Source organism: Labeo rohita, chromosome 21, assembly GCF_022985175.1.
Source record: "Labeo rohita strain BAU-BD-2019 chromosome 21, IGBB_LRoh.1.0, whole genome shotgun sequence".
In the NCBI taxonomy this organism is placed as follows: Eukaryota; Metazoa; Chordata; class Actinopteri; order Cypriniformes; family Cyprinidae; genus Labeo; species Labeo rohita.
The window spans coordinates 12,453,305-12,476,314 of NC_066889.1; the positions used below are offsets into that span (position 1 = coordinate 12,453,305).

General features: G+C 35.9%; 1 protein-coding gene across 16 annotated transcripts in view; it reads left to right on the top strand.

Moving 5' to 3' along the window:
• The window catches only part of nrxn2a (neurexin 2a), a 497,417-nt gene that overhangs the window by 449,154 nt on the left and 25,253 nt on the right, over positions 1-23,010 (top strand). For all 16 annotated transcript variants that reach the window (XM_051093387.1, XM_051093386.1, XM_051093393.1 and 13 more), the window contains one exon: positions 18,302-18,473. In XM_051093387.1, the coding sequence (XP_050949344.1) occupies positions 18,302-18,473 (172 nt within the window). The remainder of the gene's footprint in view (positions 1-18,301; positions 18,474-23,010) is intronic.

Here is a 23,010-nt window from a genome sequence, read left to right on the forward strand (position 1 = left end):
GGAAGATCAAAAAAGATGTATGGATGTATGAATCGTTCACAATAAGATCCGTAACATGCTTTTAGAAAATGGACTGAATTTCCATTTCATGTCAGCTTGGGATAGGAGAAAGTATATCAAGAGACGAGAAAAATGGCACACTGCAGCTTTAAGGAAACGCATGGCAGAGTTTGAACTATTATACTCTAAATTTAGATTATTTGATACGTTAGAGGGATTTTAAGCTCTTTTCATTTTGTCAAATTACCCAATGCTTAAAAAAATCCCCTGAGAGAACAATGGCACTTGTCTCTTTAAACCTATCTCTGTCCTCCGACTGACTGTGAAGGTCATGTTCGGTGACTCCCATTAGCCCGCAGTGTGTGTGGGTAAACAGACAGGTGAGCCCATGCGTTAGAGCAGCACTGCCAAAGGTCACGATCGCTGACCCTCGCTCGGCGCTCCCTGCCTACCCTCCGCGCACCGATCAGGAAGGCATGTTTACCTTTAATTAGTGTTATCGGTTATATGCAGAGCAGCCTGTCTCTTATCAGATAGACTCTGCACTGGCAGAACAAAAGCCTGTGGTTAAATTTGCCTCAAGGGTTTACAGGCTCTCTTATTCAAAATTAGCTTCCTTAATAGTCATTGTCTCCTCTGCTTTACCTCGCCTTTGCTCCTCCGGAAAGTAGGGCAGGCGTTTTCAAAGCGCTCATGCAAATGAAAAGAGGGCTATTCCAATTTAGAGGGAGAGAACGTAAACACATCGCCACCAAACAAGGTTGTCTGCCTCTGTTCGGAGCAGAGACGCTGAAGTTGAGTCGCTGCGGGCTTCTGGTTGTCTTTTTAGTATGATTTTCAGCTATAGTTTCAAGATGCAGAGTTGAATAGTGGTCATAGGCTCTCCGGGAAGGTAAACGCTGACAGGTAATGAATCTTTCCCGGCTGGTTTATTTTTCCTCTGGGTGGCTTTGAAGCAGCCATCATTCTGTGTCACGAATGTTAACCTCTCGCTGTCTCGAGCCCAGCAAGCATTCCTTAAACAGCCATTTTGAACCTTCAAAACAATCGCATCTCCATTATGATGTGCTTTTGAAGCTTACAGTCTAAGTGTAGGTTTTCATGAGACATGCTGGTTGGTATTACATTTTGATTGCTTGTTTGCAATCTGTAGAAACTAAGTGTTTTCGGACGTTTTTAATACAAGAATTGATGATTTAAGAAAGACAAGAAACAGGAATGTTGAGGGACAGAAACAAGATGGAGTCTTCAGACTTCATTTCTGACTTATTGGCAAGATATTCGAACATAACACTATCAGAAATTCATTCCCTTAAAGTCCCTTAAAGGCAGGTCAGTTGGCTCAGCGGCCATATTAGCATCTATTTTAGGCTAGAAGTGCATCTTAAAGTCCCTTAATGGGGAAGAGTCTAAAAGCTCCAAAACTGTCAAGACATTTAGTTTCAATCGCATGTTTCAAATCAGCAATAACATCTGGCAGCAGTGATATTATTAGATTCTTCAGCTCAAATCATGCTACAAAATGTATTTTAGGCTTTTCAATTTAATGTACATGCTTTCTAGATTTAAAAAAATAATCTGAAAATACCTCTTTCAAAAAAGCAATAGGCTATTTTTAACCGAAGCGTAGCTTACATAGACTTTTAAAGGGATAGTGCACCTAAAAATGAAAATACCATAATCCACATTATACCATACCAAACCTGTAAGACCTTTGTTCATCTTTGGAACACAAATTAAGATATTTTTGATTAAATCTGAGAGCTTTCTGACCCTGCATAGACAGCGATGCAACTACCACATTCAAGGCCCAAAAGAGTAGTAAGGACATTGTTAAAATAGTTCATGTGACATCTGTGGTTCAACCGTACTTTTATGATGTTTACAGATTTGGGACGATATGAGGGTGAGTAATTAATGACAGAATTTTCATTTTCAGGTGAACTATCCCTTTAAAATCTAAAATCATTAGGATATTAAGCAAAGATCATGTTCCATGAAGATAATTTGTAAATTTCCTATTGTAAATGTATCAAAACTTAATTTTTGATTAATAATATGCATTGCTAAGAACTTCATTTAGACAAAATTAAAAGCGATTTTCTTAATACTTGCATCCTCAAATTTCAGGTTTTCAAATAGTTGTATCTTGACCATACATCAATGGAAAGCTTATTCATTCAGCTTTTAGATGATGTATAAATCTCAATTTTAAGAAATGGACCCTTGGTTTTGTGGTCCAGGGTCACATATAGGACATTCTATAATTGTGGGTACATCTCATGTCCGTGAAGTATATTTTTAGTTTTTTTTCATCAATATATAGCCCCCCGATGCTTAATTTTCTAGTACACAATTATATTATCCCCAGTCACACTGAAAAAGCCATATCTTTTGTTAAAAAATGATGTTTATATCACATACAACTCTCGTATTCAGCTGTCTGATTTGGTAAATTTGCTCAATCTACTCTGCATTCAAGCATGAAAGTTACCTCAAATATAAATTAATTTCATAGTTTTACCTTCAGTTAGATTAAGTAATCAAAATATTTGGGTGTGTGCTTTAAAAATAATTTGTGTTTATTGTAATATAACTTTTTATTTGTGTCCGAAAAATTTACTAGTTACTCACTACCCCAAAAAGGAATGGTTTGTCCCATTCTCACATAATTTGCACAGTATGATGATATTTCCTTTAAAAGCACATGGATGAAACACTAAAAGTTGTTCTCTCTCTTTCCTCTAATATTGGTTAAACTAGCAAACCTGTCAAGAGTGGATTAATTGACTGTCAACAGTGTTACACATGTATTATTTCAGCAAATTTTAACAAGACAATTTAACTAAAACTTATGAAAATATATTTCTAAACATACCATATGCTCAGTAGTTGAAGGCTTCCGTGTTGAGCATAGGCCCAAAACATTAAAAATGTCAGCTAAGTTACCTGTCAACTGTGTTACCCAGTAAAGGTAACATGGTGGACAGTAGCAAACATAGATGGTATTTTATGCACATATTCCTACAGATCATCTTTATTTATAGCACTTCATACAATATAGATTATTTCAAAGCAGCTATGTAAGGTCATGTCTGGGTTTTTGGGAAAAGGGAACTTTTTTCGTAACAGTGTAAAATTCTAAATGTACCCCTAAAATAGAATGACCCATATGTTCAGCTCAAATCTATTACAAAATGTATTTTAGAGTGGTCAAGCTAATGCACATGCTTTCTAGATTCAAAAATAAAGAGAAAATGCCTCTCTCATAAAAGTGATTCCCACTTTTTAACTAAAAGCAAAGGTTTCCATTCCTGTAGTCGCCATATTGAGGGGTTATAATTTCTCCCATTCTAAAACATCTCAGTGATACTGCAATGCTCTGCACTCTCTCCATTTTCCCATCTCTCCTGACTATCTGCAGTATCTGTGCTACAGTAACTAAGCAGCGAGCAGATGTCTGCGTCTGGGCCGCACTGTCTCTTCTGGCAGCTCTACAGCCACGATAAATCATGTCCTGCTGGGCTGTAATGGTACAAAAGGTGTTGAGCATCCCCATGTTGTACGGCACTCGCGCTACAAGATTCTTTATAATAAGGTTTAGAAAAAATGATTAAGTGATGAGAAGGAGAGTGTAGCTGGTCTTGGTGAGGTTTGGGCTAGCATGAGGTGATGAGGTGAGAAACTCTTTCTGCTGGTGTCTAGCAAAGCCTTTAAAATCCAGGAGCTTTCACTTGTAACCTCTCATTTAGTCGACATGCAATGACAGGACGGCCACTGTAGGCAGAGCTAGGGGTGGGGTCACAGGAGAATGGGCACTTTTCTGGAAGATTATAGGTTTTTTGGAAGCCAAACACTCTAAAGCAGAACAAAACTGTTCTGTCCGACTTCACCCTTATTGGCAGTTCCTGTTCTCTGTTTTTTGGCACCCCTTGATGAAGGCCTTTTTGGGCTGATACACGTTGGTTAGCCTGGTTAGCCCTGAAAATAAAGGCTTTTAAAAACCAAAATCTATGCGAGTGCCAGGACGTGAAATTTTTGTTTCTCTCATGAAGAAGGATCCACTTATAACTGATTGCATATTTAAACCTTATCTCATTTACTAGTGGGAAGTTATGTGACCAATCTGAATTCCTGTCAGGCCATTTAGATGGCAGATACCACATGTTTCTAGTTGTTCAGCTAAATTAAGCTTTCTAAATCTAAAATTTTGAATTTGATTTTGAAGAGCATTTACTGTAGAAAAAGATTTTAGTCAGGGTGGCAGCATATTTAATTTTTAACAGGACTGAAAACGAGGTTGTGAGGGATGGAAATACAGTCTATTCAGTGGATTGTAGTTGTTTAACAACATTTCTATAGAAAGCCGATAAAACGTTTTCCAGAAATAATTTTCAGTAGACAAAAATTCCAAAAAATAGTTTTTAAAGGTATGAGTAGAGGAAAATTACATGATCTAAGACCTTTATATAGTGCAAGCCATTGTGAAGACTGTAAGACGTTTTCATCTATGTTCATTTGTGTTAAACCTGATTAAGGTCAGTACAGTTTTTGTTTGTTTGTTTTTTTATCATTGATGTTACAAAATCTCATATAATCTGTATATACACTACCAGTCAAAAGTTTTTGAACAGTAAGATTTTTAATGTTTTTAAGGAATTTTCTTCTGCTCAACAAGCCTGCATTTATTTGAACCAAAATACAGTAAAAGCAGTAATATTGTGCACTATTTTTACTATTTAAAATAACTGCTTTTTATTTGAATATATTTTAAAATGTAATTTATTCCTGCAGCATCATTACTCCAGTCTTCAGTGTCACACGATCCATCAGAAATCATTCAAATATTTGCTGCTGAAGAAACATTTATTATCAATATTTAAAACAGTTGAGTACATTTTTTTTTCAGCATTCTTTGATGAATAGAAAGATCCAAAGATCAGCATTTATCTGAAATAATAAGCTTTTATTACATAATACTCTATAACATTCAAAAGCTTGGAGTCAGTATAATTTTAGAAGACGTTATTAAGACTTTTATTTAGCAAGGATGCTTTAGTGATGATAAAGACATTTATAATGTTATTATAAATGTATTTATTAAAAAAGATTTCTATTTCAGATAAATGATGTTCTTCTGAACTTTCTATTCATCAAAGAAACCTGACAAACATTATATAATAATAATAAAAAATAAATAATAATAATGTTTTTTTGAACAGCAAATCAGAATATTAGAATGATTTCTGAAGGATCATGTGACTGTTCCTTCAGTAATGATGCTAAAAATTCAGCTTTAAAATCATATATAAAAAAATATATTCAAAAAGAAAACATATTTAATAATTTTATTAAATATTTAATAATTTTATTCTTTTTGCTGTACTTTGATCAAATAAATGCAGGTCTGGTGAGCAGAATATCTTTAAAAACATTACAAATTTTACTCTTCAAAAACTTTTGACTGGTATTGTACATTTCTTCAAACACACACACACACAAATATATATTTCGAAGAATGGTAGCAGCTGATATCATTTGCAAATATCATATGAAGAGTTCAGATGCAAAACCCTCTAAAAGCCATCTTGGTCAAAAAATGAGATAATAATACTATAAGTGAATAATAATAATATAAGTGAATGCTCTCGACACATAGTATACGTCTATCAAATACCTTTACTCCAAACTCCCTAAATCCCAGCCTCAGCCCAATCAGAAGTACCGGTACTTAGGTAGAAACCGATACATACTGTAGGAGCCTGATAAAAATCCTTTTTTTAAAGAAAAACGTCATATTTTGTGTTCAAAAAAGACATTCATAAAGGTTTGGTCCGAGTAAATTATGACAGAGTTTTCATTTTTGCCTGAACTTTTCCTTTATCAAATATTAGTATTTTACATTAATAACACCTTCAATGGCAAATCTAATGACAATAATTGGGATAAGTTTGTTTTGAGTGTCTTCTTGCCACAAGTAAGGGGTCAGTTGGCCCCAGTAGTTGAGGCAATATGGCGCCCTTTTCATGGTTTTAAATTTTCTTCTATACATTTCTATACATTTTTTATTCTATACATTCTATACATTATACAGTGTTTCCATTTATTTGTTAAAGGGGTCCGATTATGCTCTTTTACAAAGTCTTGATTTTGTTTTGGGGGTGTACTAGAACATGCTTTCATGCTTGGTGGTTCGAAAAATGTGTTATTTTTAACATAATTTACATTATTACAATACATTTCTCCCAGCCTGGCACAAAAGGCTCGATTAGTTCCGGGTTTAATGAAGGCCCGCCTTCCGAAAAACAAAATGTGTTGTCCAAAAAGCAAGTTCCGTGTATAATTGTTAGCTCAAGCTAGATTAAATTGATTCTTTTGTTTTAAATATGGATATTTTTCTTACAAAAACACCTCACTACAGGAGGCCTTTATTAACCCCCCGGAGCCGTGTGAGGTACTTTTTATTATGGATGGGTGCATATTATTGGACTTGTTTTGGACTGATGAGGAGAAACACCCGTCTATGCCGTTCTAAAGCTTGGGAGTGCCAGGATAAATTTTAATATAACTCTGATTGCATTCGTCTGAAAGAGGGAAGTCATATACACCTAGGATGCATGGAGGATGAGTAAATGATATGCTACAGTAGTGTTGGGTCCTATCATCAGCCTGCGAGATTGCCAATACATGATATTATCGTGCTGATGTATTTAATTTTTTACGTACTTGGTTTCATTGCCCGAAACCAGCTCCAGCATAAGGCTAAAAGCAGCCTAACCTTATCAAAAAACATCATCACTGATTAGCCTAGCCTGTTCTACTGCAAGTTTATGCATTTTAAAAAACTCTTGCATTATAAGTGAAGCTGTCTACACTGTATGATGAATAAATCTCTTACCACACGCTACACATGTCTACGGCGTGTTACTGCTCCGACGCAGCAACCGGAGTAGATCACAGCTTCGGCATGTGTTTTGACACCCTGTACTGCACACATCTGTGGCACGTTACAGCTCTGAAGCGGCCACTCTAGTCAGTGCTTGTGTTTATACGCGGTTCTCTGCGCTGTATCGCTAAAGTTTGGCTAATCCCCCACATTGTCCCCTTAACAACTCGAATTTCCGTGGGCGGGATTTAATTTAATGATATTCTAATGGGCCGCGTTGTGACATCATTGCATGCGGAAAACAAACGTTGTATTCCAAAGGAGCCATTCATTGTAGTTCTTGAAAAGGGAAGTATCTCGTTTTGGAGTGGGCTTTGAGATTTGTAACTTTGTAGATCTTTTTTATGCCCAAAGATACACACCACACACTGACTAAAGTTTAACAAGTGAAAAAGCATAATAGCACCCCTTTAATAATATACGGAATGATTCATCATTGTCTTGTGCATTCTAAAGTCCCAGATTCCCCTATTCCTTATGCTGTACACTGCTGTGTTTTTGTCTTAAAGGATTAGTTCACTCCTGAATTAAAATGTCCTGATAATTCACTCACCCCATGTCATCCAAGATCATGTTCATGTCTTTCTTTCTTCAGTTGAAAATGAATTAAGGTTTTTGAGGAAAACATTCCAGGATTTTTCTCCATATAGTGGACTTCAATGGGGATCAACAGATTGAAGGGTCAAATTGCATTTTCAATGCAGCTTCAAAGGGCTCTATACGATCCCAGCCAAGGAATAAGGGTCTTATTTAGTAAAAAAAATGGTTATTTTCTAAAAACAATTTTAAAATTTAGGTCACATGTGGTTAGTTCTTCGTCTGTGTACTTCGGTTCGAAAAAAAAAAAAGGTAGGGTAGGGTGAAAATCATCTGATTTTCTCCTCTAACTTCAAAATCATAAAGGGTGTTTGACTTTCTTTGCACGTTCATTTTATAAACACTGGGTCGTTACTTCTGCCTACGTCACGTGTGACCTTTCCAATGTGACTACGTATTGTGTGAAGTCGAGCTACTGCAAAACAAGCATTTGTGGTTAAAAAGTACTGTATATCAATTTTTTTTATTATTTAAAAAATGACATTTAAAATGATAATTTTGCTAGATAAGACCCTTGTTTCTTTGGATGGGATCATGTAGAGCCATTTGAAGCTGCTTTGAAACTGCAAATTGGACCTTCACCCATTGATCCCCATATGGAGAAAAATCCTGGAACGTTTTCCACAGAAACCTTAATTACTTTTCGACTGAAGAAAGCAAGACATAAACATCTTGGATGACATAGGGGTGAGTAAATTATCAGGAAATTTTAATTCTAGAGTGAACTAATCCTTTAACAAATTTTGTTCTATCTAGTAGATTAATTTTAGGTTAATTAACACTCTATGTAGAACTAAATTAAAATATTCAGACCTCGGGTAGACTTTTGGGGCTTTGTAGAAGATATAGTTTTCCTCTCGAGTTGCTTAAAAAAAGAAGGAAAGTATGATGCCTAAATCCACATTTCTAGAACATGGAATCACATTGACACAAATTATTATGTTTGACCCTTCCTGCGTATTTGAGCCCCTTTGAGTTTCCCCTCTTATAAAAAAATTCCTCAAATCGCCACTGGCATCCATTTGCTCACCTTGTATGGAGGACATCATCCATTTTAAAGCAGCACTGGGGTTACCCACAGGGCATGAGGCCAGGGAAAGAGTGAAGTGGGATGATTGTATCCTCTCCTTCAACTTCTGCCCTCATCAGCTTCCATCCCATAATGCTCCAGCTCCTTCCTAGACACTATAAACTCCCCCAGCTCAACCAGAAGCTGTAGTGGATGTGGCAGCTCAATGCCTGTGTGGTCAGACGGGGTCAGTAGGAGCAATGGGATGATGTGCTTGAGAGGCCATATGACGGAGGGGCTTTATTACAGTGCAAGGGCAAATTAGAGTGCAGCCCAACAGTTTGACTGTTGTGGTGTGTGTGGGGGGGAGATTATATTTACCATAAGAGTTACATGTGCTCTGTTTACGGCTTACCTAAAGTGTAATTAATTTGGCCAGTATGTATTAGTTCAGGGGGGTCGAACAAGCATTTTTTTGAATGCTTGGAGCAACAAATATGATAATCTTCTAGCATTTTGTAAGCCAGCGATATACAGGTCAAAAGTTTACATACATCTTGCAGAATCTGCAAAATGTTAATTATTTCACCAACATAAGAGGGATCATATACAATGCATGCTATTTTTATTTAGTACTGACCGAATATGATATTTTACAGAAAAGATGTTTACATATATCCCACGCCAAGAGTAAACAATAGTTGAATTTATAAAAATGACCCTGTTCAAAAGTTTACATACACTTGTTTCTTAATACTGTGTTGTTACCTGAATGATCCACAGCTGTGTTTTTTGTTCAGTGATAGTTGTTCATGAGTCCCTTGTTTGTTCTAAACAGTTAAACTGCCCGCTGTTTCTTTTTTTTTTGTTTGTTTGTTTAGCATTTTTGTGCATTTGAACCCTTTCCAACTGTATGATTTTGAGATCCGTCTTTTCACACTGAGGACAACTAACTCATATGCAACTATTACAGAAGGTTCAAACGCTCACTGACGCCTTCAGAAGGAAACGCAATGCATTAAGGGGGTGAATTTGAAGATCAGGGTAAATTTAACTTATTTTGTCTTCTGGGTTACAACTATCTTCGGTAGCTTCTGAAGAGCAGTACTAAATGAAAGAAAAAATGATATTTAGGCAAAATGAGAAAAAAATCTTCACTGTGTTCAAAAGTTTTCAACCCCCCCCTCCTGCTCTTAATGCATTGTTTTTCCTTCTGGAGCATCAGTGAGTGTTTGAACCTTCTGTAATAGTTGCATATGACTTCCTCAGTTGTCCTCGGTGTGAAAAGATGAATCTCAAAATCATACAGTCATTGTTGGAAAGAACAGCAGACAACTGTTCAGAACAAACAAGGGACTCATGAACAACACTAAACAAAAAAACACAGCTGTGGATCATTCAGGTAACAACACAGAACTTGGTGCTCAAGAGAAAATATTAAAGATTATTATGAATGTTGAAAACATTTTGCTTCAAATTTTTATGTAAACCATGATACTTTTTTTTTAGAATTCTTTTATGAAAAGAACAGGATTTTATTTGAAACAGAATTTTTTGAAAACATTGCAGATGTCCTTACTGTCACTTTTGATCATTGTAATGCATCCCTTTTGAATATAAGATAAAAGTATTGCATTTCTTTCAAAAGCAAAGTCTCACCGACCCAAACTTTTGAACGGTATTATGTGTGTATATAATTTTTGACACTATTTTTATCTGATTTTTTAAAAATCTTTTCCAGACACCCCCTGGGGGCAGCAAAAAAAGTGCTATGGGGTCTGCAGAAAAGTTCTGAGAAAAGTAATATAAAACCCCAACATTAATTCACTCCCTTATTTTGATTCTAAAGGAATAATTTACTAAAAAATGGTGCATATTTTATCACACAGGTCGGTTCTGTAGGATCCAGTGTGCATCTTATTAAACTGGATTGCACATCCTTTGTGATTGAAATGCAGGTTTCATGACTCAACCGTTCAGTAGATTCACCCTTGAGCATGTATCTTTCATTGTCCTTGTTAGCCTAGGCATTTTATTCGCATTATCCTCTGCCCTTTAGAAAAAAATTGCTCTGTCAGTATTGTTTTATTCTGTTTTTCCAGATGTTTGACATCTGGGCATTAAAGCCAGGTGTTATGCACTTTAGCCAGCAGGGACAGCCTGCTGACAGGTGATTCTGTCCTGCCTCAGTAGCAGCATGCTCTAGAGAGATTAGTCACCCACAATGCCCTTCACTCATATGCATCATCAGTATTGCATCAAACACACAGGCTCTGAAACATAAATCACTGTCATTTCTCTTTCTAGTCATGAATGATAACTTACGTTAGCCTGTTGCTAGCCGTCTGTTATGCTCATGAGATCAGGAGGTCATTGTGCGCTTAGGGGGCCGATGGACCCCTTACTTGGGACCACAGATTGAAACAGAGGATCCATTTTTCAGCTCTCGACTCTGTCCTTCAGTATCTCTGTTTCTTCCAAGAGAGTTCTTGAGCTGCATTGTACAGCTGAGTTTAACAAACAACACTGTCTCTAATTCCTGCTGAGGACAGAGGCTTTTGGGCTAAAGTTTTTTGGAGAACACTTCAATACCTGCCGAAGTGTAACTCAACAAGTTTTTCGTGTGAATAGAGATGTTCTTTGAATAAATACTTTGCAAGAAGTGAAATGTGCAGGATCAGCAGAATGGAAAAGTGAGCAGCATTAAGATGAGGCAAAAGTATGAACATTATCTGTTGGTAATATCCCAACGACTGTACAAGAAGATGAGAACGACTATTGAATTTTCTAAGTATGTGAAGTTCAATAAGACAAAGCCATTTTAAAACAATATAACATTGATGGGGAATGCACTGAGAATGAATTGCTTTGTTTATCTTCATGCGCTGCCTTGAACCTGATTCGGTTGAGTACTTGAAATGGTGATCGATTCATGAATAATTTGTGAGTGGGATTTGTGTAACCGGACTTTCATGTTTTTGGATCGTGTCTCAGTCATTATGCTGTAGAGTTTCAGTCTATCCGTGCAAGAGTAAAATGCATAATTTCTTATCAATAGGCTACTTCAGTCAGTGTAAGCCATGTCCTTGTCCTGATCAACTCAACCGTATTTTTATCAACGTTCTGCTGTTATCCATACCCTGGGAATCGTTTTGTTCCCAGTATCGTTCATACTAGATAGGACTATCTCAAACCAAATGAAAAATAGAGCGAAATGGAGAGTGAGGAGACTGATGAAGTGTTTCATAACGTGGTTCCATCCGAGCAACTGAAGCATTAAACTCTGTGTTAAAAAACTTCTTCATTCCTGTCATTCTTGTACCTGGATTTACTTAAACAAAATGGATTGTGATGGTACAATGAATTTGTAACAGCAGAGTGTGTTTGAACTGAAGTGACATTTAAATTGAATTATTTCTTTTTGGGTGGAATTTCAGTTATTCATCATAGCTGTTGAAGTACCCACAGCGGAATTGGATACTGGGGTGAATTTTAACTAGCTTAAAGGAATGGTTCACCCAAAAATGAAAATTCTGTCGTTAATTGCTCACGTTTATGTCGTTCCAAACCTGTAAGACCTTTGTTCATCTTCGGAACACAACTTATGAAATTTCTGATGAAGTCTTAGAACTTTCTGACCGTGCATAGACAGCAACACAACTGACATGTTTAAGGTCCCAAAAGGTAGTAAGGACATCATTAAAATTGTGTATGTGGCATCAGCTGTTTTATAAAGTTATGAGAAAACTTTTTGTGCACAAAGGAAAAAAAAAAAAAACGACTTAATTTAACAGTTTCTTCTCTTCTTTGTCAGTCATCGAGTCAACTTCACGAGAGTACCGCAACACATGCATGTGCATTTTATTAGGGCTTTATGATTTCCGGAATCACGGAATCCAGTCGTGAAAATGGAATTTACCGTATAACATGGAACGTCACAGAATTTGCCAAATTTTAGATGAATAATTTAAAAATAGAACAGTACATTTCAATCAAAAACGTGACATGGACAAGTGTTTGTAAATATTAAGCTGCAAAAATACTTTTATTAAATATGAATCCTGCATGTTCTGCGTGTACACGTGGATATCACTTCTAGAACTGCTCTAAGAGTCACTTCATGAGCATGTTACCGTTTTTTTTTTTGGGAAAAACTATCATCCTATCAAATTAAAACTAGGGCTGTCAAACGATTAATTGCGATTAATCACATACAAAATAAAAGTTTGAGTTTACCTAATATATGTGTGTAATTATTATGTGTATAATAAAAACATACTCATGTATATAGTTAAGAAATATTTACAATATTTATATGTATTTATTATAATTTCTCTTAAAGGGATGCAAAGTTCACTTTTTCATGTTGTTTGAACATTAATGTGTTGGCAGTGTATGTACAAATTTACCCTATAATGATAAAAATCCATGCAGTGGTTTTTAATTAATCTGTAAAAATAATATCCCCTTTTTCAAATCGAGCCATTCTCAGATCACACCGACAGAAGCTGCTCCCATGATAGTTGATTGACATGAGCGTCTTACCTCAGATCAGCTGTAACAGTTGACCTCCATTGTTTCGATGCTGCAGCAGGGATGTAAGTTAGAAAAGAATATCTCCGATTGAGCGATTGAGGTGTCGTGTTGCTGGATGTAATAATGAACATAGTGGTCGTCATTTACTCCCGACATCTGAACCGCTGAAGATGCAGTGAATTAAGTTTGTTTGTGAAGGGAATGCACCTCCCGATCTACATAAATGCGTCTATGTTCACACAAATCATTTGTGATCCAGCTTCACCTACAGCAGAAGTGAGTATAAGGGTTTTTTATGAATTTAGCTGCTTCAGCTGCCAAGTTTAGCTGCTAAACGCGGCTAAATGCGGCTTAAGTAAACAGGCTCGTCACTCCACAGAGAGAAGAGAGGGGCGGGGCGAACAGAGCTCATTAACATTTAAAGCAACCTTGACCAGAACAGGATGATTTTTGCAGAGCTGATTTTGACAAGGTAAAAAGGGTGTTGTTTTACACAACCACTGAGAATATTTAACCAAAGTATATTATAGACTTTTCATTAAGACCCTAAAGAATCATATCAACTTGTGGAAAATGGGCATCCGATGACCCCTTTAAATACATACATTAATTTGTGTGTATTATATATACATAATAATAACACACAGTAAATACACAAATATTAGGCAAACTCAAACTTTTATTTTGTATGCACTTAATCGCGATTAATCACGATTAATTGTTTGACAGCACTAATTAAAACAGAAACTTAAAGGTCTTCACAGAAATACATCAAAATAAAATTTTGTTTTAATTTGTTTTAACAAAAATATAGTATTTGATGTCATAATAGTACTATAATACTAAGAATTTTTTTTTTTTTTTTTAAAGGAATATTTATCAGGATTAATTTACAAAAAAAATGTAAATACACAACACAATATTTCTTAAAAACAAAACAAAAAAAAAATATTTTTTTTTATAAAATCAGTTAATTAGAGATGCTTTTGATTAATAAAATGTTGGTATATATATATATATATATATATATATATATACATTTTTTGGCATTTTGCCTTTATTATGACAGGACAGTTTAGAAGTGACAGGAAGCGAAGTAGGAGAGAGAGTTGTATGACGGCACGCTGCCCACAAGGCTATCGGCGCTGACAATTAAACATGGTTTTTGATTGATATTTTTGAATTTAACTTAAAACAGAGTCTAGAAAAATGTAAACAGGACAAAAAGGGAAACCAGAAAAATCTAAACAGAAAAAATAGAATTTGAAAAAAAAATTGGAAAAAATAAAACAGATTTCATAGGGCCCTAATTTCTCTGCTCTATGCCAGAATGCCAGCTCCTGCGTCAGCAGCACCACACGCATGTGTCATGAATTTTTTTCATTAGTTTAGTTTACTTTACGCACAAAATGTATTCTCGTAGCTTCATAAAATTACGGTTGAACCACTGATTTCACATGGACTAATTTAATGATGTCCTTACTACCTTTCTGGGCCTTGAACGTTTCAGTTGTGTTACTGTCTATGCAGGGTCAGAAAGCTTTTGGATTTCATCAGAAATATCTTAATTTGTGCTCTAAAAATGAACAAAGGTCTCTTTTACTTCTAGAGTTGTTTTTTGTTATATTTTTCGTTTAACATTTGAATGAAGACCTCTTGTGTATTCATTCAGTAGATTTGCCCTCATTTGTATGGTGAGGACACACCGATATCAGGCTAGCATTAGCACGCACTCGCTAGTTTTTTATCTCCGCCCTTTAGATTCCAGAACACACTCTGCATTCACCTCATGCTCTGTTTGATATTTGTCAGACATCAGCATCTCAATGAGAACCTGTCAGTTGAGGTCAGAGGAAGGAAGGAATATATCCAAACTCTAAACGTGTGTGGAAGTTTTATCAATCTGCGGCTTTGTGTCAGAGAACACGAAGCACTTTTTTATTATTGTCGTATTGGCTCTTTACAGAGACTGATACGATGCGAAAGCTGTAGAATGGTAACACTTTCCACGCTGGAGATGTGATATTCCTGAGGTGGCATTCCTGTGGTGTCAACCGTTACACGCTCAAGTGCGCCCCCCAGAGGCGGCTAGTGGCGGGTGGAAGTGTTCTTGGGAGGGAAAGAATCACTGTTAAAATAAAAACAGCAGGAAACTGTCAGTAGTTATACATGTCAGGATGTCAGTAGCTGGCGAGCCAGTGTGTGTGTGTGCCTTTGTGAGAAGGAGCAGCGATGAATGCAAAACATGGAGCCACACTCCATTTCCCCTCCTGCATTACAAAGGACACCGCTAAGCTCTTCTCCCAAGGGTGAGCCACTGTAGCATGACCAGATGTTTCTTTTTGCTCACAAGATATTCCCCATCGCTCTCACCATCATTCATTTGGTTTTATTGTCACGTCTAATACCTGTAAATATCGCTGTTTTAAATTGCTTCACGATCCAGAGATTTTTCTGGATGTTTAGGTCATGTGATGGTGTGTGTTGTATCTACCTTGGTTATATCCATCTGCAAAAATTAATGTGGAGGTGGGTTGCCTAGTCAACTAATTGGTCTTAAAGAAAGCCCTGCGTAATTACAGGACTTTGTTGTTTTGGGTTCACCTGAACCCAATCAGACACGTTTTGTAGAGGGCGTTTACAAACTGTGCAGCTGTCAGAACACTAATTAAAATGTCTTTAAAATGACAAAAAATACATGTGTAGGGAGGCTTATTCAACTTAGGTCACTTTTTTATGTCACAGGAGTTTTGTTTTTTATTAAACAATCATTTTTTTTCATATCTTTTTCTTTTAATGTCTTTAAAACTTGATTTTTTTGTACTTATTTTTTAATTCATTTCCATGGTTTTACTACTATTTAAAGTTATTTTGATGTATAGAATTTGTTTTTTATAGAGTTTTTGGTAACACTCCAACATAAGGTATTATTATTTAATGTTAGTTAACTACATTAGTTAACATGACCTAAGAATGAGCAATTGCATTGTAGCATTTATTAATGTTAATTTTAGCATTTACTAATGCATTAGTTAACATTAGTTAATGCGCTGTGAAAAAACTAACAATGACAATTAATACATTAACTAACATTAAGTAATGGAACCTTAGTGTAAAGTGTTACTGTTTTGTTGGTAACACTTTACAACAAGGTTCAGTGTTTAACATTAGTTAACTACATTAGTTAACATGAGCTAAGAATGAACAAAACTTCTACAGCATTTATTATCTTAGTCAATGTTAACTTCAGCATTAACTACATTAAACTTTACTACTAAAATCACATTGTGTTGGTTAACATTAGTTAATGCACTGTGAATTAACATGAACTAACAGTGAACGAATGTATTTTCATTAACTAACATTAACAAAGATGAATAAATACTGAGAATAAATGTGTTGTTCATTGAATATTCACGTTAGTTAGTACATCAACTAATATTAACTAATGGAACCTTATGGTACTAGCTCATGTTAACTAATGCAGTTAACTAATGTTAACTAATGAACATTATTGTAAAGTGTTACCAAATCTGGTAACACTTTACAATAAAGTTCATTAGTTAACATTAGTTAACTGCATTAGTTAGCAGCATTTATTATACCTTAATGTTAACTTCAGCATTTACTAAACTAAACTAAACTAAACTTTACTGCTAAAATCACAAGTTGTGCTTGTTACCATTAGTTAATGCACTGTGAACTAACATGAACTAACAATGAACGACTGTATTTTCATTAACTAACATTAATAACGATTAATAAATACTGTAATAAATGTGTTGTTCATTGTATATTCACGTTAGTTTATACATTAACTAATTTAACCAATGGAAGCTTATTGTAAAGTGCTACCAAATGTTTAATATGTTGGTAACACTTTACAATAGGGTTCATTAGTTAACATTAGTTAACTACAGTAGTTAACATGAACTAAGAGTGAACAATACTTCTACAGCATTTATTATCTTAGTCAATGTTAGCTTAAGCATTAACTAAACTAAACTTTACTACTAAAATCACGTTGTGTTTGTTAACATTATTAATGCACTGTGAATTAACATGAATTAACAGTGACGACTGCATTTATATTAAATAACATTAATAAAGATTAATAAATACTGTAATAAATGTATTGTTCATTGTATATTCACGTTAGTTAATACTTACTAACTTTAAGATGAATAAATGCTGTAGAAGTATTATTTATTTTTAGTTCTTGTTAACTAATGTAGTTAACGTTAACCAATGGAAGCTTATTGTAAAGTGTTACCAAATTTTTAATTAAGACTTTACAATAGGTTTCATTAGTTAACATTAGTTAACTACATTAGTTAACATGAACTAAAAATAAATAATACTTCTACAGCATTTATTCATCTTAAAGTTAACATCAGCATTTACTAAACTAAACTTTACTACTAAAATCACAAGTTGTGTTTGTTAACATTAGTTAATGCACTGTGAATTAACATGAACTAGCAATGAATGACTGTATTTTTATTAACTAACATTAACAAAGATTAATACATAGTGTAATAAATGTATTAATTGTTCGTTCATGTTAGTTAATACACATTAATTAATGATAACAAATGACACCTTATTGTAAAGTGTTACCAATGTTTATAGTTATTTTGTTTTATATCCGTAATTAATCTTTTTATTTCATTTATTTCAGTCATCTTTTACATTTTTTATGAAAATCCATCATAAATATTAAATTATTTATATATTATATAAATACATTTACAAATATTTTTCACCTTTTAAATCATTATTGTGTGAAAAAAATATTTGTACAATTTATATCATGAGACATGATGTGTGAAGAAAAATATCACTTGTAAGCAGAATGTTTTTGTTGAGCTTCATTTCCAGTCATGCTGTAATTTGTTAAAATATGTCAAATATGTGTGAAAATATAATTGCATTATAATAATGCATTTATCACACATTAAATGTTAGTTATTGTTTAGCAAGACAAAGGATTTGGCCATTTTATTTATTCTTCTAATTTATTTCCACTACAGCGTCAATGAAAAAATGACATAATTATAATATATGTGTTTGCACTTTGGACATTGTTATTAAACAAATTAAACTAGTCAAAGTGTAAAAAAGTGTCTTTTAAATGAAAAAAAGTCCTAGAATATAGAATCTAGTTGACCTCACTAATGATCCCTAATGTCCAAATGTTACTTCGTACACAGGAACAAGGGAAGGTCGGTGTGATCTTCAATGTGGGCACAGATGACATCACCATAGATGAACCTGCGGTCACCGTGAACGACGGCAAGTACCACGTGGTTCGCTTTACGCGTAGCGGTGGCAACGCCACCCTCCAAGTGGACAACCAGCCCGTCATCGAGCGCTTCCCATCAGGTAGGACCCCGCAGAGGACGGGGAAAGCCATTTTTTGGAAGGGGGGATCCCATTACACATGTGGTTGGTAGAAATACTAGGGGCAGCTTTCCTTGGAAATAAACACGTGGGGTCAGAGAGAGATGTTGTATATTTCCACACGCACATCAGAGAGACGACGTTTGAAGCCCTCGGCCCCGGATTTGGATCCATGTTGAAGGCATGCCTTATTGAAGGGTACAAATTGATTTATAATTTCAAATGTGAATTATTTGGGTTTGAAGTGCGCTGTTTCTACCCTCAAACTCTTCCCAGAGAGTTTATGAGTCACCACATGCAGCGCCCAGATAACCACCGCATGCGCAATCTAATAACAATTGCAAATTGACACATTTCCCCCCAAGCTGCCTTCCCTAATACATTCAGCCCGAGATGGATTTGGATCCTTTACAGTTCCCAACTTCAGCCAGCTTTGCTCTAGGCGGGCTGAGGAAGGTGTCTCTGCGCCTGTGAAGATCCTCCATCCCGCAAACTTTGAACCACAAAGCACGCTTTCATTTTTTAGCGTTAGCCAAAACGCCTCTCATAGGTTGCTCTTTGAACCCCGGCGCTCGTGAACCGATATCGCACAGCCTTAAACTTGTGCAACAAGCCTTGATTGATGATCTCAACCCTGCAGTCGTCCCACGAACCGTCCCCGTCCTATACAAACATCTCGCTCTGAGGTCCCTTGGCCTTGTGTGCTTTCCAATTAAACTTGAGCAAACTCTCTCTCTCCCCGTTGTGTGCTTAGGGAGCTGCCTTCCTCTCATAGCTGCTGTTCCACAGGAAGACATTTTCTCCGTCTCTAATAGCGATGCTGTCTTTCCCGTCCTCATTTTTCATTCGGTTTCTCCGATGCTCTGCTTCACGGCAGGTTAGTGCAGCGTCAAGGAGTCCTTAGCAAAAATACAGCTCTAGCCAAATAAAGCAGCGCCTCGGCTCACCTGCTACGCTCCTTCCACCCCCGCGTGTGGGGTCTTGTCTCGAAATTGCCAGAGGTTGAATGGCGCTGCGTCCCTGCTGCTCGGGCTTGAGATTTCGTCTGATTTCTGAAAGGGAAAATTGGTTTTCTACTGCTGCGACATAGGCTTCCTATCCGCCAGGTCTCCCTCTAAGCCCCCTCAGGTGGCGAGAGTCAGATGGGGCGGCCTTTCCAAAGCGCAGGGATAAAGCGCGGCTTCAAAGTCGTCACAGTCGTGACATGCTTCCTTTAAAACTGAGTTATGCGCATTTAAATGGAATGGCACGGCTTTTATGTGGCACCTGTCATCCTGGGGATTTAAAAAAACGATGATATAGGTCTTGCGTGTCATCCAGCACTCGCAACGCTCACATGTGTAAACAAACCCGGCGGTGTATCGCTTAGATTAATGGCTTTGGTTAATTCGGTTAATTAAAACGGAGGATTAGATGACCGGATATGTTCCCCGATGGCAGATTTGCTGCTCCCTTCGGACGCGGTTGCAACTGACCGCTCTTTTGCTCAACACGCCGTTGCATTGCACCATAAATAAGAATCTAGTGGAAGTCTGTGAATGCCAATGCATCAGAGCAGACTTTATTGGATGGATCGGTTTGTTTTTGCTTTTTTTGCCGCTTACTCACGGCCGAGACCTATTTCAAGTTTTCTTTGAAGGTTCAGCACAGAATTTGCCACACATGAGCTCTTTTAACAGGCTTATGGGAGTGGGCGGTTTGGCCCTCATTCAGGTTGCAGGGTGGGTAGGACGAACGGAAGGCTTGTATCTCACACGGCTGTCACAGAAGGAACATGACACAGTATGTGGTATGTCACAAAAAAATGCCGTTAACACTTGGCATAACAACAACTTCCTTCAAGAAAGAATACTTTAACTGCAAAAAAACTTGTTAATGGCTACATCTGAATTTCTGTACTTTCACAGCATGTGGGTCAATGGCGTAGCAATTTTGTGTGTGTGTGTTATCTTTTAATTTGTTCTTGTAACTTGAATACAGTTCTTTTCATGATTAGTGTGATAAATTAAGCGTTAAAATTAACTTTAAATAAACGTTAAAAATTCAGGGTGGTGTAACTACTAAAAGACAAATTCTTAATGTATTATGTGTATTATTTTTGGTATATATATATATATGCATACATTCTTTTAAAAAAAATGTAGACATGGGAACACACGTGTATTCAAGGTGTAAAGAAAAGCTCCTTGTTTTTTTAATGTGATGATTACATATCTCATTGGTTTTTACTTGACGATTACACCACATTACATGTTTAGAGTTATTAAATCTCAAATTGAACAATTGATAATTATATATTTTTTTAATCTAATTAAAACAATATAATTAGAACAAGTAGGGTAAGAAGAATCAGTTACCAATAATTAAAAAATCAGTATTAACAAATTAATTCGTACTACAGAGGTGGTACAGAAGAACACAAAAGTGGCTTGTAGGTGGATTTTCAGATGTTTAATTAGGCTCAGAGGTGGCATGAGTGCATTTACATTTATAAATTCATGTTGAGATTCGAAATTTTGAATATAGAAATATTAAATGACTTAACTAAAATTATACTATTAAAAATAAAAAAAATAGAACTGCCATTAGGTGCTATCAGTAGAGTTTTCATCACAGAATCATTTAATTGATTCGTTCGAACGGCTAATTCATTCAGGAATTAAGTACTGCAAGTGATTGTTTTTATGAATGGGTAACTGAATCATTGACTCACTAGATTCGTTTAAAAACTCACGTTCATTCATAAATGAAATACTGCTGTGTTTGTGTTGAGCTGTGACTTTGTTTGAAACTATTTTCATTGACGAAATCAAAATCAGGCAATAATGTTACAGTCAGACAATGTAAGTCACGTAATATTAACTTTTGTTTATTGAACTGTTGTATTGAATATTACATTCGCAAACTCCCTTAATAATCATTAAAATCTAGCATGCTCTTAGTTCTCCTAATTATCTCATAAATGATCTCATTATAATTAACAAAGCTCTCTACGCGGCTCAATGAATCTCTTATTTACATTGTATGTACACTTTGTTATAACAAGAGGATTCGTGAGCTTGCAGAACTCAACACTGAACAAAACGGCAGCGTTTTGAGCAGTGAGTGGATTCTGATTAACATTTTGTTCAAGGAATCAACAGATTTAGTCTGTGATACATTACTCAACACTGCAAAAACATAATGTAAGTAGAAACCTTCGAGCTCCCCAGAGTCAGTTGAGAACTGGTGCTCCTAAATATTTTTTCATAGTCGCAAACAGTAGTTTTTAGCCACAAATGCGACTGAAATTGTCCCACGTACCCACTGAGCAAAAGTATGTCCAAACGACGTCATTTCAACGTCTTTGTCAGAGCCAGAATGAAAGTTTTTACAATGTCTTTTCATGACGTCTTCTGGACGTCCAATATTGACATTCACAGGACGTCTCTAGAAGGTTAAAATTTAGTTCAGATCTGGTCATTATGGACGTATAGAGCCCTGAATGGCATAAAAAAATTTAAATGATAGATTATGAAAGGTTCATATTTTGGTTTTAGGAGTCCCTAATAACGGGTGACATGTATGCAAGGTCAAAAAAACACTTTAATTGTCTTATAATCAGAAGTCGCGTTAATCGAAATTTCTCCGTCATTGACGGAAATGTTTTATCAGTGACGGAAAAATCTGAAGGCCGTCCGTCATTTTGACACATTACACTGAGGGTGATGTATTTTAAATTGTAGCTGTAATTCCCTGTCCAGTTGGTGGCGAGTGCGCTCCAGTGTGGCAGCAGAGCGTGAAATACAAAACAAAAACGAAACTATCACAAATGTTTTCCTATGCGTTTGATTACGCACAGGCGAGTACACAGAAACTACAACGATCTATCACGCCAAATTAAAGATCGCCAAAACGGTATTTAATGTTTGAATTTCCTAAGTAAATTGACAGAAGTTGAAATTTGAGACTTTGTTTCAAATAAAAAGTAACAAAAGCCTAGCCTATTGCTATTTATTGGAAGAAAGACACACTATGTACTGTCCATTCATCAACTGAAAACAGCATAGACCAAGATCGATTGTGATTCATTAAAATGAGTATCGAGATATCTATTTTTTTTTTAGCCAGCCCTAGCCTATTTTGTTGTTTTTAGACACTGCGCTGTCCTCCTGTAGGTTCATGATTAAAAACGAAAATGTGAACAAAAGTAAAAGCAATTAAATGTTTTATTTTAATTAAAATATGAAAATTAAAATGACGGGTAATAATAGATTATGACGGAATTTTTCAAAATGACGGTCAATGTTGAAGTCAAGTGCAACCTCTGCTCATAATATGCATTTATTTTTGACCTTATTAGCGTTCATGACTTTCTTTCTTTAGTCGCAAAGAAATTGTTTTTTTTTTTTTTCAGGAAAACATTCTAGGGCTGCGTCCGAAAGCCTAGTCAGCTGACTTGCTGCCTCGCTGCCTTATCAGGCAGTGACTTCGAAGGCTGCGAAGGCAACTCTAGAAACAGTTTCGGACAGACTTCAGA